Source organism: Humulus lupulus, chromosome 3 (assembly GCF_963169125.1).
Source record: "Humulus lupulus chromosome 3, drHumLupu1.1, whole genome shotgun sequence".
In the NCBI taxonomy this organism is placed as follows: Eukaryota; Viridiplantae; Streptophyta; class Magnoliopsida; order Rosales; family Cannabaceae; genus Humulus; species Humulus lupulus.
Window position 1 is genome coordinate 41719603 of NC_084795.1, and position 15243 is coordinate 41734845.

The 15243-nt window shown below is 42.2% G+C and overlaps 1 protein-coding gene across 1 annotated transcript; it reads right to left on the reverse strand.

Annotated features, from left to right (window-relative positions):
* Positions 1-12341: 12341 nt before the first annotated feature.
* LOC133824013 (pollen receptor-like kinase 4) lies at positions 12342-14873 on the reverse strand. Its single transcript, XM_062256874.1, has 3 exons — positions 14171-14873; positions 13143-13838; positions 12342-13018 (listed from the first exon to the last, which is right to left on the reverse strand). Exons 1-3 carry the CDS (start codon positions 14871-14873, stop codon positions 12342-12344), a joined length of 2076 nt encoding a protein of 691 aa, XP_062112858.1.
* Positions 14874-15243: the final 370 nt, after the last annotated feature.

A 15243-nucleotide genomic window follows, 5' to 3' on the forward strand; every position in this document is an offset into this window, starting at 1 on the left:
TAATCATGTCTTGTGCTCCTTCGGAACACCCTGCCACGAGTCATAATATAAGGCACATGGTGCCCAATAAGGTTACCAATAAGCCTCGTGAACAATGACCCACGATCACCAACTGCTTTGTAGGTTCCCTCCTTCAGATTGAATTCTAGAGTCAACGAGCCTTTATTTTCTTGCACAAGCTCGTCTAAATGTTTGGATCGAGACTGACCTCTTCTTCTTGGGGGAGGCGTTGCATATTCTAAGTCAACAATAAAATTATATTGAATAAAATAATAGCAATTTCTCATTTTTTTAATAAAACATAGACTAATTATATTATATCAGCTGTCTCACAGGAAGTAGGTACACGTGAAGCATTTGGAGGAGGATCACTCACCATGAAAAGGAGCAATAGCAGCAGACATATCCTTATACTTTATATAATTATAACATTAAAATCAGTCATAAAATAATAGTAATAAAATGTAAACATCCACATCAAAGTTACAATAAGAATATTCAGAAGAAAGTATTATTCCTCTTCATCAACGTTGATTGCTACATCATCATCTGTACTTTCTATAATTTCATTGTCTTTCATCATCATTGATGAAATCATCATCCACATCTAGAATAGATCAAGACATTTTCGCCAATTATGCCAATGTGCCTAGGTTGAAGTCATAACCTCCAACTCTCATAATTCGACATTGAGTACAAAATTTGATGAAGTACTATCATGCACCACAACCACCTCATTATCATCATCGATACCTGGATGATCCCAGATCTTTTGATGATTAACTTGTTCTACAACCCTCCAATTTTTGTTTGTTGAATGATCTTCAAAGTAGAAAACTTGTTTTGCTTGAGTGGTGAGAATAAACTATTTGTTCTTGTACCATTCAGAATTAACCATGATACTAGTGATGTTATTCTCAATCACCTTTCGACCCTTGCTTACATCGGTGTTGAACCATTTACAGCGAGACATTACTATCGAGTAACCATGGGAATAACATAACTCTACAATCTCGTTAAGTTGGCCATAGAAAGTGAAACCATCGGTTCTTGGCATGGAAACTCTGATGTTTTGAGTATTACATCCTTTGTCACGAATATGTACCAAAAACTTCACACTGTTAACAATGCAAGTAGTGTAGGAGTATGCATTCTGATTCGACCCATTTGCTAAAGAAAATAATTCATCGATACACTCAAGTGACTCTACTTGTCGCAGAAAACACATCTATATAGTTGAACATGAAAAATAAATGCACACTCAGATGAGTATTAATCAATTGGAATTTCATTAGATGTCTAGTTTTGACCATTTACCTGCATTTTAAACCAGGTAGGGAAATCTTTTTGAAGATTTATGTTTGGATTTTCTCGAAGGCATTCACTATACAACACAAGAATGAAGGTGAGATAACAGTTGTATATGAATTTATTTTAAAAATCCATATATGTTTTGAGCTACTTACTCCATATATGGTTGGATTTTAGGGCAATTGTTAAGTACAAACCACTCACATTCTTTTCGACATAGATAGTCAAGGGATATGATTTTTTTTTGCTACTTGGACGACATTGTGATTCAAAAACAAACATCTACCTCTTAGGAATAGCAATATCCTCATTTATTTTTGACGATTAAATTTAGTCTCTACGCCTTGAAGATACTGTGAACAAAAATTCAAAGTTTCATTAGCAACATAACCCTCCGCTATAGAACCTTTAGGACGCGCCTTATTCCTGACATGATTTTTCAACTTTTTCATATATCTTTCAAACGAATACACCCACCTCCTGTAAATTGGTCCTCCAACCAGAAAAACTACTACGGGTTGTAAAGTCATTGATAGTCCATAATAGTGTTGCACACATTCTGAACCCACAATTCGTTGCGTCGTCTCTAGTTTGAACTCCTTCATCCCACAACATTTTTAATTCCTCTACCACGGACCTCAAAAAGACATACATGTCCTTCCCAGGTGATTTTGGACCGGGATTCAACAAGGTCAGCATGAATGATGACTCTTTCATGCATAACCAATGAGGCATATTGTATGTGCAGAATATTATTGGCCACATGCTGTAAGACAGACTCATGTTACCAAATGGATTACAACCATCAGCAGCTAAACCCAATCGAACGTTTTTGGATTCTTTGGAAAAATCCAGATATCTGGAATCAAATTGTATCCAAGCACCCCCATCAACAGGATGATGCATCACACCATCTTCCTTCAATCATCTCGTACTATCACAAGTCATATCCTTTGCTTTATGCCTTGAGCCATAAAGGCGCTTGAGCCTAGGAGTCAAAGGAAAGTACCACAACACTTTCTGGGCGAATATTTTTCCATTTGTGTATTATTCAACCCATCTGCTCTCACCACATATAGGACAACTCTGTTTTTGGGAATGCTCCTTCTAGAGCAAACAACAGTCGTCCTTGCAAGCATGAATTGATTGATAACCTAACCATAACTTCCTCATCTTTTTCTTAGATTCACAGTATGAAGCCAAATCTTATTCTCCTTTAGGAATGAAAATTTCAAAAACTTCGAAAGTTCATCAAATGACCTATTTTTCCATTTATTCATTACGTTCATGTGCAACATCTTCACCAAGAAGTTCAAGCAAGACAACCAAGTACAACCAGGGTATAACTCAGCTTCAACCTCTTGAAACATGTCATCAAATTGATTCTCCGCACTATTCCCACCACGATCTGAAATTCCTTCATTTATGCCTTCTTTGTTAGTGTCTTGTTCATCAATAACATCATTGATGATGTCAATCATCATCTCATCTGTCACTGGAGCCCCGTTGTCCACTATTGGAGGAATATCAACTTCACCATGGTAATTCCACTTTACATATTGCTGCAGAAACCCATATATGTGTATGTGAGCCTCCACCACATCCAGTTTTTGATTCAGCATATTCACACACTAATTGCATGGGCACCTCATGTAACGTCCCAATTTCCCTAATAAGGCTTAATGCCTTGATTAGGGGGGCAGGAGGGCAATAATTGATTTTAATGCATTATTATGTGATGATATGCATGATTATATGAATTATGGGAGTTATATTATTATATGACTGAATTTGCATGCATGTGGGCCCGTTGAGGGCATATTTGTATATTTGTGTGTATGTTAATTTAGACCACATTATTGTGCGGATATATTTGAGTTATTCGGCACGAGGCGATCCTAGGGAGCAAGTTAGCAAATTAGTCATAACGGGGTCAAATACCCGGCTCGGGGTGAGCTTAGGGGTAATTTGGTAATTTAGTTCATTATCGGGATTGATCGGGTAATGAGAAATTATTTGGTAATTATTTGAGGATATTGGAAGTAACGAAAATTATAAGGCGTTAATTATGATTAACGAGATATGTGACAAAAGACACATTTGCCCGTGGGGCATAAGAAGGCAAAGTTAAGGGCAATGGGCATTTTGGACTTTTTACGTCCAAGTAGTGACTTAGTCACTGGTTTCTTCAGCTGAAAGAAATCCCAAAAACAGAGCACATTGAAATACTCTTTCTCTTTCTCTCTCTCTCTCTCTCTCTCTATCTCTTTCTAAGAATGGTGTGGGAATTTTGAGGAAACTAAGTGAATTCAAAGCTTGGAATTGGAGGCATAGGTCTAGAGACTGCTTTGCTGCAGCATGAAGGATAAAAATAACAATTGAGGTAAGCTACAAAACCCTATTTAGATTGATTTCTGTTTTGGTTTTCGGGGTGTTCTTGAGCTTGTAGTTTAATGTAGTGAATTGGAGATTTGTGGTGGGTTTAATGGAACTTAAGGTTGGATTTTTTTGCTGGTATTATGTTGATGTTATTCTGGGATTGAATTTTTGTTTTTGGGAATAATTTGGGGTGATTTTTGGTAAGATTTGGCTGAGGAAAAATAGGGGAAATCTGGGTTTGTGGGGTCGCACTGCGACCTTGTTCTTGGGACGTGGTGACCCGTCTGAACCTAGGGCCCATGAGATTCTGTTTGGCGGAGGTTTGCTGCGACCCTCAGGGCCAAGTCGCGATGCGTGTCCCTGGGACAGAGGCAGGGAGAGTCCTCGGATTTGAGGTGCGTTGCAACCCATAAAGGGGCACCGCGGCGCGTATAGGCAGTGTAACATCCTAAATTTCCTAATAAGACTTAGTGCCTTGATTAGGGGTCCAGGATGACAAACTATGAAAAGTTATGTGTTTATATGATATATACGTGTATCGTTGCATGATTACGTAAGTTATATTATAATATCACTTGATAGGCATGTTTAAGTGTATTATACATGCATGTGGGCCCGTTTCTTATCATAAGGGTAATTTTTGTAATTTGGCATGTTACGGGTATGCGAAGCCCTCACTGCTTCGAGGTTCACGTACATATGTGCCTTGCGCACTTGGTTATTTTGGGGGTTTGGACATGCGGACCTTGCTATGCAAGATCCCTTTCTTCCATGGCCTTGCACCTTCATCGAGAGATGCTTTAAGGGAAATTATCCCATATTGACAATAGCTAAACAAAGTTTAAAACTTTCACTTCAAATTCACCAACCAATCTATTCTTCTATGTTCTGGCATTTAGAAATAATGCTTTGGATACCTCGTTCTCAAAATTTTCAATAGTTTTTGCGTATACTTTTCCACTAATTCCATCAATTTTGATTTAGAGCATGAACACTCTCATCCAATAAGTAATGTGATGCATATGTTGTGTTTGATATCTCTATCAGTTTCGTCTTTAGCCTTGCAGTTCCAATATATGTCTAAATTGGCTTAAGAATTTCTTTAGATGCAGTAAGGTTCTGTATATGGCTTAGTAGTGGAGAAGAGTACGGGGTTGGACGAAAATAATTTCTTACTAAAGCTACCTTTCCTTTGGAAAATGACATAAATAGTGCAGAAATCAAGTGCCACTTTCGATATAATGCTTGGAAGACTTGATCCCTTGTTTGCCGCAAATATATGGTAGACTTTTAATGTCTCACAAATAAACATAAAACCCCATTTTTGTTGTAGTGTACATTCGCTACTAAAAATAATTTTTTTTGTAATGAATGTATTTATAATGTTTGTTATTCTTTAATATAATTATTAAATATTTCGACTACTATATTTTGTAATTGATTTTACATGTATATTTCATTAAACATTTATAAGATTCCATTAAAGTTGATAGAAAAAAATTAAAAAGTTGTTAAAAAATAAAAACACACTTTATATATATATATATATTATCGACCACATTCACACACTTAATCTAAAAAAAATTAAAACTACCTAATTTATATGTTTACTTTTTGAGAATTGCTAAGGGGCATCATTGGTGTCCAACACCATAAGGAAAGGGGCATAGTGTTATTGGTGCAATCCAATATCGGGTCCCACACATTTGAATTTAATAAATATTATGGGGTATCACTAACCAACCATATGATGACACTTCAAGTGGTGTTGGAAACCTTAAGGTGTCAAATAGCAACACTATTACTTTTTAGTTGGCTGTTGATGGTGTGAGTTTCTTGAGCTTGAAGTGGCAGTGTAATACTATAGTTTTAGGGACTAGCGATGTAATACTGTAGTTTTGTGGAGTTGTGGCTAGTTTTTTGTGATAAATAGGTCGTTGACTAGTGGTCGTCGAACAAGTTGCGGAAGGGTGGCCTTCCAAGGTGTTCCTTCAGCTTGGTGAAGGCATCCTGGCATTCGTCATCCCAAGCGAACTTTTTGTTCCCTTTTAGGATGTTGAAAAAAGGGAGGCATTTGTCAGTCGACCTGGAGATGAATCTATTGAGGGCTGCCATTCTCCCCGTCACGCACTGCACCTCCTTTTTGCTCCATGGTGGGCTCATTTCCAACAAGGCCTTGATTTTTTAAGGATTAGCCTCAATACCTCAGGAATTTTCCTGACGAAACTCCGAAGGTGCATTTGAGTGGGTTCAACTTCATTCTATACTTGCGAAGGGTGTTGAACATCTCCATGAGGTCCCTAGTGAGCTCCTCTGCATTTTTTGTCTTCACCAGCATATCGTCCACGTACACTTCCATGTTCCTTCCTATTTGATTTGCAAACATTTTGTTCACCAACCTCTGGTAAGTGGCACCAACGTTTTTTAAACTGAAGGGCATCACTTTATAGCAGTACAACCCCTTGTTCGCTATGAATGAAGTGTGCTCCTCGTCAGCAGGGTTCATGGGTATTTGGTTATACCTTGAATATGCGTCCATGAAGCTAAGTAGCTCATGCCCCATTGTGGCGTCTACCAACTGGTCTATCCTAGGAAGTGGGAAGCTGTCCTTATGGCAGGCCTTGTTGAGGCTGGTGAAATCCACACAAGTCCTCCATTTTCCGTTGGGCTTTGGGACCAGCACTGGGTTCAACACCCATAGTGGGTAAAATGCCTCTCGAATGAACCCGTTTGCCTTCAGCTTGTCAACCTCCTCTTTCAGGGCCGCGTATCTCTCTAGGTCTAGTGCTCTCCTTTTCTGCCTCACCGGCCTTGCTTTCGGGTCGATGTTCAGGTGGTGGCACATGACCGTTGGGTCTATCCCTACCAAATCCTCGTGACTCCAGGCGAATACATCGAGGTTGGCTTTTAAGAACTCTACTAGTTTCTCCTTCATGTCATTGGCAAGGTTTTTTTCCTACTTTCAACTTCCTCAATGACTCATTCATGACCGTTATTTCCTCCAATTCCTCTACCGGTTCAGCTCTGGGCTCTTCTATGACTCATGGGTCCAACTCGCTTAGGTTTGCGCCTTCATGCACAACCATCGCCATAGGTGCTGTCGGCTATGTGGCTGTGCGGAGGGATGTGTTATAGCATTCCCTCGCTTCCTTCTACTCTCCTTTCATGCATGCTATTCCCCCGGGAGTTGGGAATTTCATAGCTAAATGGTATACAGAAGTTATCGCCTTCAATTCTCTTAGGGAAGGTCTCCCTAACCGCGTTGACGGCTGAGGCGCAATCTACCACAACGAAGTTTGCCATTATGGTGGTTTGTCTGGGCTGCTCTCCCATTGTATGGGCTAACTCGATTGCCCCTAGGGGCTGTATCGAATCTCCCGTAAATCCATACAAAGACGTACTGCAAGGGTTTAGGTGACAGAGGCTTAGTCCCATCTTCTCCAGCACTGGGCGAGACAAGATGTCCACAAAGCTTCCGTTATCCACCAAGACTCAATGCACCCTCATGTTAGCAAGCTGGACAGTCAACACTAGGGGGTCATTGTAGGGGAAGTGTACACCTCGAGCGTCTTCTTCGGTGAAAGTTATTGAGTCATTTTCACCCTTGAAACTCTTCGGGGGGCGCTGCTCCAGACTCAGGACGCACGGTGGTGGACTTCGCCTAGCCTCCCTGGCATATCTATCTCATCCCTTCCTTGATTCGCTCCCGAATCCTGGTCCTCCAAATATGGTCCTGACCTCTCCTTGCACTTCTGGGGCTACTTCTCGCGCCCGCGGCGATGATGCTCCTTCCTCTGGCCTATGGTTCTCCTTGCGCACATATCTTCCCAAATGCCCCTTGCGGATGAGCTCCTCAATTTCCACCTTCAAATGGTTGCATTCCGCAGTTGTGTGGCCTATATCTTTGTGATACTGGCAATACTTGCTGGGGTCTCTTTTAGACCGGTCTTTTTTCATTGGCGGGGGCCTTCTGAAAGGGACCTAATTTTTGTTCGTAATGAAAATATGCTCTCTCGCATGGGTGAGGTCAGTATAATAGGTGTAGGGGCCTTGTCTGCGCTCGTCAGAGTGCTGATGCTTCTGGGGTCGATCATCCCTTGCCCCTCATAGACCCTCTTTTTCTTGGCATTGCCTTGGTTCTCCCGGATTGAGGGCTTTGGTGAATTTTGGTCTTTTCCGGCCTTGAGGCTCTCGTGACCATCTTCCACGCGAATATACTTTTGCGCCCGCTCGTAGAAATCATCCAAGTCCGTGACATCCCTCTTGAGCATGTTATCCCATAATTTGCTTCTTGGGCGCACTCCAGCTGTGATGGCCATTTTCAGCTCTCGGCGGGTCAGGCTCCCTACTTTAGCTGCCTCCATATTGAACCTGTGAATGTAGCTCTTTAGACTCTCGTTTTCTCCTTGCTTCACATTAGCGAGGCTGGTGTTTGGCATCGTGTAATCCCGCACGACATGGTGCTGCTGGAGGAATTCATCAGAAAACTATTGCCAGGATCTGATGGACCCTGGTCTAAGTCTTTTGAACCATTTGTACGCAGGTCCTTTCAATGTGACAGCGAAGGAGTGACATCTGACCCTGTTACTAATTCCCCTCAGTTTCATTAGATCGTTAAATGCGTCCAGATGGTATTTTGGATCTGTGCTTCCTTCGTAAGGGGTCATATGGGGCTCCTTAAAGTTGGCTGGGAGCCGGATGGCTTGGATCTCCTTGATGAAGGGTGACTCATGATCAAACTCTTCCTCAAAGGCTTGACCTTCGGAGGCGGTGATGATTTTGCTTCGTAGGCTCCGCATTTCTGTGTCCAGGTCCTGCCTCCTCTTGCTTAGGGAGTCTCTCAAAGCAGACGGGTTAGGATCCCCCTTTCCTTTGCCTTCTCGGGGTGCCATAGGGGGTGTGGTCCTTTTACCCGCCCTCTTTTTGTTGAGCTCTTCTCATAAATCAGAGGGTGCTCTCTTTGAGGTGACATCGTCATCATTACGAGGGGCAGCATTGGTCTTCGACTTTGGATTTTGAGGCTATTTCGGTGGTCCGGGATGTTCGCGCTACTTCGTTCGGGGGGTGTTACTAGTGGAGAGTCGAGTCTTTCCGTCATCTACTAGGGCAGTGGTTTCTACCCCCCTTTGGTCTCTCTCTTTCCGCTTAGGGAGTGTCACATTTGATCTCCTTTGCAACAGCCCATTTAGCACCTCTTGCATGTTTTCTAGGGTGGTTTCTAACCTCTGATTCTTGCGGTGAAGTTCTCGTATCTCGTCTTCATAGAATTGAGACTTCGAGCTTGAGCTGACGAAGTGGACCCGAGGGTGCTTGTCAGCCCGGCGCTTCGATGGGCCTGGATCCTGTCAACCGGGGTTTGGCACCTGCGGCGGCCTTGGAGGCAGGAACTCATCGGCACTCTTTTCTGGGGCAGCCGCCGACCTTGGCCGATCCTCCCCAGGTGGGACTGTCGGGGATGAGGCCTCCCTTTCGTCTCCGGGCATCTCAGGCTCCCTTGGGGCCTCCATATTTGCAGGTGGAGGAGGATCCCTCATGGACGCTTTTAGCTGATCTCCGTCAAGGTGGACTCCCACCTCCCGTGGCTCTCTCAACCGTTTCAATTGTCGCGACATTTTTTCTTATCGGAATTGACGGAAGAACGGTGACTTGCAATCTATCCTTCCCTCAAACGGCGCCAAACTGTTGACGATGAGAACTCGTCAACCAAGTCAAGTTAGAAAAATAGAAATGTAGAGATTATCAAAAGAAAAACTTCAAAGATCTAATTGGAAACTCAAAGAACACTTGTATAAAAAATGGTGAACTGAATTTGTATTCCTTATGGTGTAGTGCTACAGTGTATTTTCCAACCCCCATCAATGTTGAAGAAGGGTTCCCTTTATAGTAGGCTCTAATGACCCTTGATACAGTGTGGTCCAGATGGTACACAGTACATTCTCAAGAGAGTGGTGTTGGGAGAGTGGTGGTCGGCTCTGGTGTATGTCAGAGGCGTGGAGGTAGTGCTACCATTCCTCGTACTACCCCTTACCGCCACTACTTGACGGGTACAGGTGTCAGGTCTGTGCCTTGATCCTTGCAGGCATGTATGTACCTATTTAGAGGTACCTTGTTCGTATTTCTTGTCTCTTGTGGGCCACCTTGAACGACATATCTGGTTGGCCTTCTTGTAAGTGGTCCCAATTGGCTAACTGAAGAGAGTGCATTTTGTTGGTGGCCCCAACCTCACCAAGTGATGTAGGGCCTTTTCAAGGAGGTGGGTATAGCATGCTATAAGGCTAGTGAGGTCTCGCAAGGACGTGGGGAGGTCCTGGCACCGTGTGCACCCGCGAGGCGTGGGGTGTCATATACACCTTCGAAGCAACATGGGTACGAGGGGCGAGGCTGTGGGAGCACCTACGCAAGATGGCTCTTGGGCGAGGCCCTTTGGAGCGAGGCCTTTATGCATGCGAGATGGCTCCTAGGCGAGGCCCTTTGGAGAGATGCCTTTATGCATGCAAGATGGCTCTTGGGCGAGGCCATTATGCACGCGAGACGGCTCCTGGGCGAGGCCCTTATGCATGTGAGATGGCTCTTGGGCGAGGCCCTTTGGACCAAGGCCTTTATGCATGCGATATGGCTCCTGGGAGAGGCCCTTTGGAGCGAGGCCATGCGCATGCGAATCCCAGGTGGTGTCGCGAGGCCTAGCGCACGCGGATCCCAGGTGGTGTCGCGAGGTCCAGCGCGCGCGGATCCCAGGTGGTGTTGCGAGGCCCAGCGCGCGCAGATCCCAGGCGGCGTTGCAAGGCCCAGCACGTGCAGATTTCAAGTGGTGTTGCAAGGCCCAGCGCATGCGGATCCCAGGTGGGATCGCGAGGCCTAGCGCGCGCGGATCCCAGGTGGTGTTGCGAGGCCCAGCGCGCGCAGATCCCAGGTGGCGTCGCGAGGGGCTCTTTGCGAGGCGTGGCCTCGCTGGGTGCATGGGTGCCTGACACGCCGAGAGGTTCCTTCGAGGTGCACGGGTGCTGGGCATGCCGAGAATAGCCTCATGTGCCTCCTTGTGAGAAGATGATGCCCCATGGGTTTTGTGGCAGAAGTATGTATTTAGGCATTTGGGGGATCTTGGCATGTGCTTTGGGTCTTTTACAAGCATGGAGTTTTGAGCATGTACAGTATTAAAAATTATAAATATAGTGTTGTGTCTTATTATTGCCATAAAAGTTTTCTCTATACTAAACAATGGAAATTTATATAAAATCCATGGTATTAACTACTAGTTAGTTAGTACGTAATTGGTTCGATTAGCGAGCAATTACTTGAGTAGATATAGTTGTTCTGTTACGAGTATTGTTAGTTGCAAGGGTAAGATAGTTACTTTTACTTACTTTCTGTTATGTTCTGTATAAACAACTAGCGTTGTAACTAAAATTCAAAAATTCAACAAATAAAGCTTTCACTCGATTTCTCTTTGTTGATAGACGTTTTTCATCAACTAAAAGCAAGTACAATTTAGCAAATATGATTCAAAAAGAAAATAAGAACATAGATTTTTACGTGATTTAACAGTTAAAATCTACCTACATCTACGAGTAACTTTTATTGAGGTCCGTGTTCAAGCTTTTTTTAGAGCAATTTCGCAAAGACTTTCTCAATATAAAAATAGCGTGTCTCTACAAATAACTATTTATAGAGGCTTGGTTACAAGAATCATCCCTTAATCTTAGGGATATTGCGTTACCCATATCAAGTTTTATTTTGGACAACTAATCCCGTAGACTAAATACAATCAACCACATTTATTGTAAATAAATATCCCTAAACAATAGGGTTAATTATACGATTTGAACTAAATCCCTTGATTATAGGGATTTCCTAATAATATCTCCGTGTATTATTCTAACTCATCTTCAATGTTGAATACTGCTCCAATGCGCTTTCGAGATCACATGTAGCTTCGAGCTCGTCATTCCAGTTGTTGTTATTGCTTGCTTGATTTTTTGAACTCATCTTTTGGAGGAGACATTCGTTGCCTTGGAGCCTGCAACTCATGCTCGAGTGCAAATGACATAGCTTCAGAACTTTGCTTATACTTGTACAAGTATAACATTAACACTTATTAAATACGAGCTTACACCTTACAAGCCTACATTGTTTATTTATTTTCGAAATTTAGGTGCTCTCTTATTTTATCTTCAATACTTACTTGTATTAGTAATTAATCGAGTAAAAATGGATTATTGTTGAATTCAGAGCTTAGTGGCCAGGGTGATCATGAGGTGATCTGCTAATAAGATTGAGAGGTCTCGAAGATATTATTTCATTTATCTCGGAGTAAATGAAATGAATGATTTATTTTATTACGATTTGATCCCAAGAAATAAACAACATAAAAAAAATATAATAGAATTAATACATATTTTGATACAAAAGAGAGTACACAATCGCGTGTTAATAAGTTAATTTTGCTCTCTACAAAACAAGCATCATTGACATCAGAAAAACAAGAATTTAAGTCCGAGAACTTATCTATATTTTTATATAAACTACAAACCGAGAACTCATCTATATCAAAAGTACTTTAATCCAAAGTATATATATGAAAAACGTCAAATTATAAACATCATTGGATATAGAAGCTAGCTAGATAGATCATCTCATCTTGATTATAATTTTCATCACATAGCTCTGGAAATGTAACTATCATCTTGATCCGATGATAATTTTCTTCCACTAACAACAATCGGAGAAAACAGATGATCTCCTGCATGATGATCATCATGATGATTGAGGTCCTCAATCTTCTCAAAAGCCTCGTTCAAATCCAGTCTCCTTTCCAGATCCTCCTCACAACAACTCACACCGATCTTCAAGAGCTTCAGCAGCTCAGCCTTGCTGTTCTTGACACCTCCCATCTCCTCATCAAACACCTGGCTCGTTCTCTTCTCCTTGATCATCTGGTTCACCCAGCTCGCCAGGTCGGCATCGGGGTCGTACCTCTGCGTTAGATAGTTCTCCGGGAACTTTCCTGTTAGGATTTCAAGGATTAGAATTCCCAGGCTCCACACGTCGGTCTTCTTGGTGATGCGCCGCATCTTGGCGTACTCCGGTGACTTGTAGGCCATCATGAGGTACTCGGCGTGGTCGAGGTTTATGGCCGGGAGTAGGCCATAGTCTGTCATTAATGGCTCAAAGTTCTCGCCAAGGACCACGTTCGAGGACTTGAGATGGCCGTGAGGAACCACCAGACTTGGTAGGGTTTTGTAGAGGTATGTCAACCCTTTGGCTATGCCTTTTATGATTTTCAGCCTCGTCGGCCAATCAAGTGCTGATTGGTTCGAATTACGATGATTTCCTATACATATTTATGTAACATATGATGTTTGTCAAAACTGTTACATTGTTAGTATCATATAATTAGCATAATATTAATTGATTGGTATATACTTAAACATGTCTAGAGCTATTAATGAACTTACCATGAAGGTGAAAAGCCAAGCTCCCATTCTCCACAAAGTCATAAACCAAGAGCTTCTCTTCTTTTCTATAGTAATAAGCCACGAGAGGGAGCAAGTTTGGATGAACCAACCTCCCTAGCCTCCTCATGTGCTCATGAAAATCTTCTCTTCCTAAACTGTTCATTTGCTTATACCTTTTCACAACCATGGCGTCACAGTGAATGGTGGCCTTGTACGAAGCTCCAAACGTTCCGCTCCCCAATATCTCAGCCGACGCTTTGAGCAAATCAGGCAAATCAAATCTCTCCCTGTCATCCTTTAAAAATGTCAATTTCCCTTCCCCGGCCATTACCGTCCTTTTGGTGGCGCTGTTCGCATTGGCCACTGCGGCAGCCACCAACTTTGGATCCTGTTGGTTGTTCTCTAGGGATCGCATAATAACTGAGTTGTGGTGACGATGAGATATGTTCATTGTTGAGCTAGTCCTATCTAGCAGCGGCGATGGTCTTTTTCGATTCGAACAAGCTATGATGATTGCGGAGATAAAGATAACCAATATGAGGATTATGATGAGTATAATTAGCACGAATTTTAGAAGGTGTGAATTCTTTTTGTAGATGTCAGTGTGAGGCGGGGACAAAGTAACGTTATCAGTAGCCATGGTCAGTGATGGGGCCATGCATGATTCAAGAGGAGGTCCACATAGATTTTTATTACCTGCAAACATAACTTTTATTTAGGAAATTCTTTTCAAAATATTTATATATCCCAAAAGATGTTGTTTGCTTTGGACAGAATTCTACTTTGGGTAGATTTTCAATCAATCTAAACCTATGTACATAAAAACCAAACAGAAAATACAATCTAAGACTGAGTACATGAAACTTTTGAAGCATAAAATGTATATTAAGCATTTTGTTCTAGAATGAATATATTGAGCATATTAGAAAGAAAGGTTGTAATTAATTGAAGGACTTAAACTATGTAATGTAGGATTCGTAATTGACATATAAATATTGATGCAATACATATTGTATAAATATTATTACCTAAAAAGTCAGTAGGATCCATCTTGCTGAGGCTTTCGGGAATATGACCTTCCAAATCATTATTAGACAAATTAATAGTCTTCAAGGTGGGCTGAGTAAAATTTGGAATTAGGCCATTAAACTTGTTACCATCAAGCCTCAACACAACAAGTTTAGGCAAAGCCGCAAGCGACGAAGGAATCTTCCCTTGAAACTCATTGTTGGATAACATAACCTTCTTGAGGAACCGCAGACCAACGAACACGTCGTCCGGAATCTCGCCCGAGAAATGATTGTACGACAAGTAAACCGATCTCAAAGTGCTTAGCCGCTTTAGGTCGGGGATTGGCCCGGCCAGCGTGTTGTTCATGAAGCTAAGTGTCCGAAAATGCGGCAACGACACCAGCAAGTCCACGTCCGCCACCCCTTTTAGACCCATGTTCTCGAGCTGCAGCCCACGGACCTTGCCGTCGAAGCAAAGGACGCCTATCCAATTGGCCCTATGTCCGTTGCATGGTGTGCTCTTGTTCGGGTCCCAGTTGGCCAAAGATTTGCTGTTGGATAACGAGTTCTTGAACCGCATTAAGGCGTCTATGGCGTCCGGCGAACCGGAGGCCATCGACTGAAGCGAGGACATGATTGTACATGATGAGATGAGGAGGATGGCAAGGAAGAACGTTTGTGGGGTTGGTGCGCGCAGAAGCCTGGCCACGCGCACGCCCATTAGCTATATGTGTATATAGCTAATGAAACAGCACGCGCAAATGTATTAATGCCAAACGATTTTGAATACTTCTTGTGGTTTTGATTGATCGTTGGAGGACTGAGTTTCTTGGTTTTCAATGTATGTATGTGTTTGGTGAATTAATCTTTCTCTCTCTCTCTCTCTCTCTCTCTCTTTTGGTTTGATATTTTTCTTTATCTTTCCTTTTTTGGGTGAAGAACAAGAAAAAATGGTTTGGATGGTGAATAAATGAGGTAGAAGAATCAAAGAATAAAATGAAATTAGTAAAGTTGACAACATGTTTTGCTTAGTTTGCATTACAGATGCATGGAGAGGTTTATTTTTTTTTAATTTTTTTAATTATTATTAT